The sequence below is a fragment of the Trichomycterus rosablanca genome, chromosome 3, assembly GCF_030014385.1.
Source record: "Trichomycterus rosablanca isolate fTriRos1 chromosome 3, fTriRos1.hap1, whole genome shotgun sequence".
Taxonomy (NCBI): domain Eukaryota; kingdom Metazoa; phylum Chordata; class Actinopteri; order Siluriformes; family Trichomycteridae; genus Trichomycterus; species Trichomycterus rosablanca.
Window position 1 is genome coordinate 57,655,490 of NC_085990.1, and position 9,853 is coordinate 57,665,342.

General features: G+C 45.2%; 1 protein-coding gene across 1 annotated transcript in view; it reads right to left on the minus strand.

Annotated features, from left to right (window-relative positions):
- Positions 1-7,689: 7,689 nt before the first annotated feature.
- LOC134310720 (myosin-binding protein C, fast-type-like) overlaps positions 7,690-9,853 on the minus strand; it is an 89,548-nt gene continuing 87,384 nt past the window's right edge. Inside the window, exons 39-40 of the mRNA XM_062992347.1 lie at positions 9,512-9,698; positions 7,690-7,865 (exon numbers count right to left, since the gene is read on the minus strand). Coding sequence (XP_062848417.1) covers positions 7,840-7,865; positions 9,512-9,698 — 213 coding nt within the window. The 3' untranslated portion in view covers positions 7,690-7,839. The remainder of the gene's footprint in view (positions 7,866-9,511; positions 9,699-9,853) is intronic.

Sequence of the window (9,853 nt, forward strand, 5' to 3'; positions counted from 1 at the left end):
GTCTGCCGACGCTTCAGGACATTTACAACAGCAGAGTGCTGAAGCGTGCCGGCAAAATTACAGCAGACCCCTCTCATCCTGGACATCACCTTTTTCAAACTCTTCCATCTGGCAGAAGACTCAGAACAATAAAAACAAACACATCCAGACACGCTAACAGCTTTTTCCCCAGAGCTGTAACACGTCTTAACCAAAGTTGTTCTCTTGGGTAAATGTTGGTAAATACTGGTTAACAGTCCGTGTGCTGTCGGGTCTGTTAAATATGTTCTATGTTACATGTCATACATGTGTAATTATCTGTACTATTATGTGTATTGTTTGTACTACTGTGTGGACTGTTGTGTGTATTATTGAGTGTATCACCAAAGCAAATTCCTCGTATGTGTAACATACCTGGCGAAATAAAGTGATTCTGATTCCGATTCTGATTCTGATTGTGTGTGTAGGTTGGGAGAAGATGAACTAAACAGTGGTCAGATAGACCCAGTGCCGCAGGGGGTACAGAGCCACACCTTTAAATACTGTGTAGCAGTGATCTAAAATGTTGCTCTCCCTGGTGGGGCAGGTAACCTGCTGTCTGTATTTAGGTGCGTAATCGTTGAGTTTTGCTCTGTTGAAGTTCTCTAAAATGATTAAAACAGAGTCAGCTTCCAATGGGTTTTACCCACAATGCTTTGTGGACACCAGAGCATAAACATGTTAAATATCTCACCCCAAACCACGTCCTCATGGGTCTCATATGGTTCAGTTACTGACTGGATGATGGAGGCTGAGATACTGATGGACATCCGTCACCGTCCATTAACTTAGGAGATAATCAGCTTCTGTTCTGCATGATCCTCCCATCAGTCCTGAAGGTTTACATCACACTCACCAGCACCTGTACAAACATCTTAATGGTCCACTGAGAAACCAAAGCAGAGGAAAATCTGCAGGACTCAAACCGGCCGCTGGTTTAGTTCTTAGAACCGAGCAGCTACCAAACGTTCATGTATAAACTCAGGAGCTTCCCTAACGTCTCTCCTGAGATCTTGGTGTTGGTGGTGATCTGGATCAGGTTTAGGAGTTCTGGGTCCTCCATGTTTGTATCATTTGTCTCATATACAGAAACACGTGTTCAGTACGATGGAATTCCTTTCAAAATCAAATCAAATCAAATCACTTTATTGTCATGTCACATTAACACAGGTGTAAAAGGTGAGTGAAATGCTTAGGTGCTCAGTCCCTCACAGTTCCAATACACAACTGTCTATCCCAGCTTGTTGTTTGGAAGCTGGGGTCAGATTGCAGGGTCAGTTACTGTACGACGCCCCAGGAGCTGACAGGGTTAAGGGCCTTGCTCAAGGGCCCAACAGTGGCTGCATAGCAGAGTCTGGATTTGAACCGACAATCTTCCGATTGATAGCCCAAAGCTCCACCCACAAGACTTATTGATCAGTACAAACCAGCACGCTCACAAGATGCAGGGTTACTTATAGTTCTTAGAATTAAAAAGATCACGGCTGGTGGAAGAGCGTTTTCTTACAAAGCTCCACAACTCTGGAATGATCTTCCTGCCTCTGTCCGGGATTCGGACACGTCTCAATGTTCAAGTAGATTAAAAACAGATTTATTTACTCAGGCTTTTGATTAGTCCTTCCAAACTAGAGGTGTGTGGCCCCGGTCCTGGGCGGTCTTGTGCTCTCATGTTCGTCAGATTTGCTGGCGCTGCGTGTTGGCTTCTGGCCGCGCCCAGTTTCTGACCTCTAGGACCGGAGCTGCCCACCCCGACTATAGACAGAGGAGCAGAGCTTGGAGGTTCTAGGTGATAGAAACTTGAGATGATCAGGGATGTTGGGTTGGTGTCGTTCTGCCTCTCTTGTACGATCACTCAGGTTTGATGATGGTGGTGGAGATGGGCGTTGATGTTCTGTGGAAGCTTCATGATCTTGTTACCTGCTCGCTCTCACTTTTAGTTATGATGTCATAATTAGTGGGCGGAGTCTAAAACTCTCTGTAAAACTGATATTTTACTCTTAATGATTCACATTGTAACTCCATCTTCTGTTGTTTTACCTCGAGGTGGTTCTGATGGAAACCTGTTTATCCACCCGAGGTTGTGGAGACTGCTGTACCAACAATTTAGTATATGCGCTGCCGTACCAACAAGGCTGCTCCTGCTAGATGTGATGGAGACCTGGCGTGTTTGCTGGTGTCTTGAACTCTGGAGCAGCAGAGATACGTGGAGATATACGCTTCCTAAATGATTCTTTGTTTGATTGGACGCTCATTAGGAATGTAAAGTGCAGTGGAGGAGACAATTGAAGGAGGTTTTGATGGTTTGCGCTCCCTCTTGGGAACAAATCTTCATGTAAACAGTTTGGGGAATGCTTCCTCCTGTTTATTCCTAAAGACAAATCAAGTGACCCCGAGGTGGTTCTAACGGAAACCTGTTCACCCCCTCGAGGTTGTCGAGATTGCTGTGCCAACGATGCTGCGTCTTGAGTTGTATTTGTTTACAATTAAGGGTCTGCTACATGCCATAAATAATATATATATATACAGTGTATCACAAAAGTGAGTACACCCCTCACATTTCTGCAGATATTTAAGTAGATCTTTTCATGGGACAACACTGAAAAAATGACACTTTGACACAATGAAAAGTAGTCTGTGTGCAGCTTATATAACAGTGTAAATTTATTCTTCCCTCAAAATAACTCAATATACAGCCATTAATGTCTAAACCACCGGCAACAAAAGTGAGTACACCCCTAAGAGACTACACCCCTAAATGTCCAAATTGAGCACTGCTTGTCATTTTCCCTCCAAAATGTCATGTGACTCGTTAGTGTTACTAGGTCTCAGGTGTGCATAGGGAGCAGGTGTGTTCAATTTAGTAGTACAGCTCTCACACTCTCTCATACGCGGAGATGGCGGAGGTGGCTGCCTGTTGCAACAGCTCCTGCTCATGTTTGAGTTTTTTCTACTTTTTTCCTTTCTTGTAAGTACTTAAGTTTTTCCTTTTTGTTAGCTAAGTGTTTGTACTTGTTTTTATGCACAATGGACACCAAACTTGTGCTTGTTTTGGTTTTTGCACTATTTTTTTCGCTGTTTACGACTGTGTCTGGAGATCCCTTGCGGAGCCACGCTCCTATTGTTTACACCAGGGATCAGCTGTTAGCGCTTAGCAACACAGCTGTGCTACCGCATGAGAGGCACGACATCCCCCGCGAGCTGAGGAGGAGGAAGCGGGGGAGACGGGCTGGAGCTCTGTGTCGGGATAGAAGGAGACGCTATAAACCGGTTCTTCCTTCCATCGTTATGGGGAACGTAAGATCTCTCACCAATAAGATGGACGAGCTGACGGCGCTAACGCGGCATCAGAGGGAGTATCGAGAGTGTAGCGTTATGGTGTTTACAGAGTCATGGCTCAACACGCTCATCCCGGACACGCTCGTATCTCTGGACGACTTTCATCTCATCCCAGCAGACAGGACAGCGGAGAGCGGTAAGAGGAAGGGAGGAGGACTGGCAGTATTTGTGAATGAAAGATGGTGTAACTCTGGGCACATCGCTATTAAGGAACAGATCTGCTGTAAGAACATTGAACTGTTAGCCGTTAGCATGAGACCGTACTATCTCCCGAGGGAATTCTCGCACGTTATCGCGATAGCTGCGTATGTCCCGCCCTCTGCTAACACTGACGCTGCCTGTGACGTCCTGCACTCAGCTGTGTGCAGGCTGCAGACACAGCACCCACAAGCCCTCCTCCTCATCTCAGGAGACTTTAATCATGTTTCTCCATCCTCCACTCTGTCCACCTTCACACAATATGTAACCTGCCACACCAGAGACAATAAAATACTGGACTTGTTTTATGCCAACACTAAGGAGGCTTATAACTCATCACCTCTCCCTCCCCTTGGAAGATCTGATCACAATCTGGTTCATCTTCTGCCGGTGTACAAACCCCTTGTGCACAGAGAACCAGCAGTCACCCGCACAGTTAAGAAATGGTCTAAGGAGACTGAAGAGGCTCTAAAGGACTGTTTTGAAACAACAGTGTGGGAAGAACTGTGTGACCCTAATGGGGAGGACATTGACAGTCTCACTCATTGCATTACGGATTATGTCAACTTCTGTGTGGAGAACACTGTCCCCACCAAGACTGTTCGGTGTTTCTCCAACAATAAGCCATGGATAAATCCTGACATAAAGGCTCTCCTAAAAAAGAAAAAGAGGGCCTTCAGATCGGGCGATAAGGATGAGCTGAAAGCTGTGCAGAGAGAACTGAGAAGGAAGATCAGGGAGGGGAAAGCTGGCTACAGGAAGAAGCTGGAAGAAGAACTACAGCAGAAAAATGTCAGTGGAGTTTGGAAAGGCCTTAAAACCATCTCTGGTCACAAGAAGCCCGACTCCCAGGTGGTGGGGGACCAGAAGTGGGTGAACGAACTCAATTTGTTCTTCAATAGATTTGATCACTCACATGTCCATCCCCCTACACAGACATCACAGCTGTACCCCCCTTCTGTGGCACCACCAACATGCTGCCCTCCCCCATCTCTCACACTCACGCCCTTATCACAACCACCTCCAACTGGTTCATCTGCTGGCAACTTTAACTTCCCATTCACGCACTCCAACACCCAGCCTCCATGCTCCAATCTGTCCTTCACAACAGCCCAGGTGAGGAATGAGCTGAAGAAAATCAAAGTGAAGAAAGCTGCGGGTCCAGATGGCATCAGTGCCAGGCTCCTCAAGTCCTGTGCAGATCAGCTGTGCGGGGTAGTCGAGCACATGTTTAACCTGAGTCTGAAGCTGGGAAGAGTACCACAGCTGTGGAAAACATCTTGTGTGGTACCTGTGCCAAAAACACAGCACCCAAAGGACCTAAACAGCTACAGACCGGTGGCACTGACTTCACATTTGATGAAATCACTGGAGAGGCTGGTCCTTACCCATCTCCGCCCTCTGGTGAACCCATCCATGGACCCTCTTCAGTTTGCTTACCAGCCTGGCGTTGGGGTGGATGATGCCATCATCCATCTGTTACACGGAGCTCTTTCTCACCTGGAGAAGCCTGGGAGCACTGTGAGAATCACCTTCTTCGATTTCTCCAGTGCTTTTAACACCATACGGCCGGGGCTCCTGAAGGACAAACTGGATCATGTTGGAGTGGACAGTCACCTGTCCAATTGGATACTGGACTACCTCAGCAACCGACCACAGTATGTGAGGGCACGGGACTGTGTGTCTGATATGGTGGTCAGCAGCACAGGGGCCCCTCAGGGAACGGTCTTGGCACCATTCCTCTTCACCCTGTACACGGCTGACTTCATGTACAGATCACCGGACTGTCACCTCCAGAAGTTCTCTGATGACTCAGCGATTGTCTGACTTATAAACAATGACGAGGACAGCGAGTACAGAGAACTGATCCAGGACTTCATGGACTGGTGTCTGCTGAACCACCTCCAGTTAAACGTGGGGAAGACCAAAGAACTGGTGGTGGATTTCCGCAGGTGCAGATCCACCTTGCCACCGGTGAACATCCAAGGAATGGACATTGAGAGAGTGGACTCTTATAAGTACCTGGGTGTTCATCTAAACAACAAACTGGACTGGTCAGTTAACACTAACGCACTTTATAAAAAAGGTCAGAGTAGACTCTACCTACTCAGGAGACTGAGGTCATTTGGAGTGCGGGGGGCACTCCTAAGGACTTTCTTTGATACAGTGGTGGCATCAGCCATCTTTTACGGAGTGGTATGCTGGGGCAGTAGCATCTCTACAGCGGACAGGAAGAGACTGAACAAACTCATTAAGAGGGCCGGCTCTGTCCTGGGGAGCCCCTTAGACCCAGTGCAGGTGGTGGGAGACAGAAGGATGTTAGCCAAGCTGGCATCCATGCTGGAGAACGACTCCCACCCCATGCATGAGACTCTGGCAGCACTGGGCAGCTCCTTCAGTGACAGGCTGCTTCACCCTAAATGTGGGAAGGATCGGTACCGCAGGTCCTTCCTTCCTGCTGCTGTTAGATTATACAACCAGCACTGCTCCAGATAGATCATCACACACACACTTTAAATTATTATTCATTAAAATGTGCAATTTTTTCCCCATGTGTAACTATTACAATGTGCAATATTCTCACGTGCAGTTATTGTAAATATTTGTAAATATTTTTAGAGTTTTCTGACTTTTTATTATTATTGTTATACATTGTACTATTTCATTTTTTATTTTTTATCGTCTATTTTTTTTTACTGAGTGCTGTACTATCCCTTTGCTGCTGCAACAATGTGAATTTCCCCATTGTGGGACTAATAAAGGATTATCTAATCTTATCTTATCTTATACTGGTCACTGAAAGTTCCAACATGGCACCTCATGGCAAAGAACTCTCTGAGGATCTTAAAAGACGAATTGTTGCGCTACATGAAGATGGCCAAGGCTACAAGAAGATTGCCAACACCCTGAAACTGAGCTGCAGCACAGTGGCCAAGATCATCCACCGTTTTAAAAGAGCAGGGTCCACTCAGAACAGACCTCGCGTTGGTCGTCCAAAGAAGCTGAGTGCACGTGCTCAGCGTCACATCCAACTGCTGTCTTTGAAAGATAGGTGCAGGAGTGCTGTCAGCATTGCTGCAGAGATTGAAAAGGTGGGGGGTCAGCCTGTCAGTGCTCAGACCATACGCCACACACTACATCAAATTGGTCTGCATGGCTGTCACCCCAGAAGGAAGCCTCTTCTGAAGTCTCTACACAAGAAAGCCCGCAAACAGTTTGCTGAAGACATGTCAACAAAGGACATGGATTACTGGAACCATGTCCTATGGTCTGATGAGACCAAGATTAATTTGTTTGGTTCAGATGGTCTCAAGCATGTGTGGTGGCAATCAGGTGAGGAGTACAAAGATAAGTGTGTCATGCCTACAGTCAAGCATGGTGGTGGGAATGCCATGGTCTGGGGCTGCATGAGTGCAGCAGGTGTTGGGGAGTTACATTTCATTGAGGGACACATGAACTCCAATATGTACTGTGAAATACTGAAGCAGAGCATGATCCCCTCCCTCCGGAAACTGGGTCGCAGGGCAGTGTTCCAGCATGATAATGACCCCAAACACACCTCCAAGACGACCACTGCTTTATTGAAGAGGCTGAGGGTAAAGGTGATGGACTGGCCAAGCATGTCTTCAGACCTAAACCCAATAGAACATCTTTGGGGCATCCTCAAGCGGAAGGTGGAGGAGCGCAAAGTCTCGAATATCCGCCAGCTCCGTGATGTCGTCATGGAGGAGTGAAAAAGCATTCCAGTGGCAACCTGTGAAGCTCTGGTAAACTCCATGCCCAGGAGAGTTAAGGCAGTTCTGGGAAATAATGGTGGCCACACAAAATATTGACACTTCAGGAACTTTCACTAAGGGGTGTACTCACTTTTGTTGCCGGTGGTTTAGACATTAATGGCTGTATATTGAGTTATTTTGAGGGAAGAATAAATTTACACTGTTATATAAGCTGCACACAGACTACTTTTCATTGTGTCAAAGTGTCATTTTGTCAGTGTTGTCCCATGAAAAGATATACTTAAATATCTGCAGAAATGTGAGGGGTGTACTCACTTTTGTGATACACTGTATGTATAAATATATAAGATGTACATCAGACTGCAGTGTTAGTGAGTTTAAAATAAAACAACTTAAAACGTTATCAGATTGATTTTATACTTTATTGCTTTTATGCTTTGATTTTTTTATATTATTTATTGAAATCTTCTATTGATTTGTGTATCTGCAGCTCCTCTTCAGTTCTTCACATCATCTCACATCATCTCAGATCATCTCATTCTGGAGCTTCTCAGTCCTTCTTCTCTACTGCTAAAGCTGCAGCGTGGAATCACAAACACACAGAAATAAATGTTTTATATTCAGGACACAGATAGAGCTGAGATCAAAAGTTTATAGACGCTAGTGAGGCTGTATTTCATGGTGTAGAAAGTTCTATATGATCTCACGACGTAGCAGGGTCTTCTAAATCCACGTCACTCATGATGTTTGACCACGATGTGACTTCTCTGTGCCCGTTTAAATACAGCTAGTTTCACTGCACTGATTAGAATAGACTCACAGTAAAGTCTTGAGCTCAGTGGACCATAATCTCACACCAGACTGTACTTCACAGCCTCAGCTTTAGGTCCTAAGATCATATGTACATGGAACAGTGGTCTCTACACCAAGGTCATGAAGAAAACCAAAGCTGCCAGCTGTTAATGCTGAGAGGAACTTTGTCCGGATTTAATTCAGGAGCCATAATAACTAACTAACTAACTAAATAAATAAATACATATATAAATATATGAATAAATAAATAACTATATAAATATATAAATAAATATATAGTAAATAAATAAATAAATTATAAATAAATATATAAATAATAAATAAATAAATAATAAAAAACCCTTGATTCTATGGTGTCACTGTTTATAGTCGAGCAAGCTTTACATCAGCATGGGCTTAGTAACTTAAAGCTTTACTAAAGTTTGAGAATGCTCCCTGAAGGTGGAGGTAAAGGTGAGGCATTCAACCCCAACTAAGCTGCACCTACTGTAAAGCATGGTGGTGGTAGTATTGTGCCCCAGTTTGGTTTAGCTGCCAATGAAACTGGTGCATTGCAGCAAGTGGTTTAACTGCAGGTATTAAGATCGATTAAGATCAATTCCAGGAGCAACAACAGCTCAGCCACAGAAGGTCAAAAGTTCCAAACCACCCCTGGACGCAACACCAGCACAAGAACTGGAACTTCATGGATCAGGAGTTTTTTTTTTGGCATGGTGTAGATCAGGGTTTCTCAAAAACGTTTTCAAAATATATTTAATTAATAAAAAAATGGTGGCAATCTGATCCCACTGTGGTTTACAAGATGTAACATAAAGCCTCCACAAGGGGGCGCTCATATACATGTACATTTACATTGTCAGCATTTAGCAGACATTTTTATATTACAGTGACAGTATAAAGTCTGAGCAACTAAGGGTTAAGGGCCTCGCTCAAGGGTCCAACAGTGGCAACCTGGCAGTGGTGGGGCTTGAACCAGCGACCTTCTGATTACTAATCCTTAACCGCTAGGGTATAGCTTGTCCTACAAGTTCATCTCATGTTTGTGTGCCTGTTAAATTTCCTTTATTGAATTATGATGGTGTAAAGCACACCACCACTGAAGTGTGGAGCAGCGGGTACGCTCCCTAAATGATTCTCTGTTTGATTGGATGCTCATTAGCGATGTGAAGTACGGTGGAGGAGAAACTGGAAGGAGGTTTTGATGGTTTGCGCTCCCTCTTGGGAACAACTCTTCATGTAAACAGTTTGGGGAATGCCCTAAAGACAAATCAGGTGACCTCACAAAGCAAATTCCCACAGACACACTCCAAAAATAGTGAGAGTGGACTCTATGTTCATGTCTGGGGTTATTTGACAGTGTGTCCATATACTTTTGGCTACACGGTGTAGACAGAAGCACAGACTCGTACCTTTAAACTCGAGAGTGCACTCCACCTCGTCCTTCCCCAAATCGTTTACAGCCATGCAGGCGTACTTCCCTCCGTCGAAGGGACTCGGCTTACGGATGTTCAGGGTCAGGACGCCCTGATTGTTCTGCATCAGGTACTTGGGATCATCTCCAATGATCATCCTGTTCTTCATCCACACGATCTTGGGCTGCGCACACACACACACACACACACATACACACGCACACACGCACGCACACACACACACACACATGCACACACGCACACACACGCACACACAGTGACATTTTAATGAAGTGTCGCTGGTTTAAGGTAGTACCAGGTGTGTGTGAGGGTGGTGGA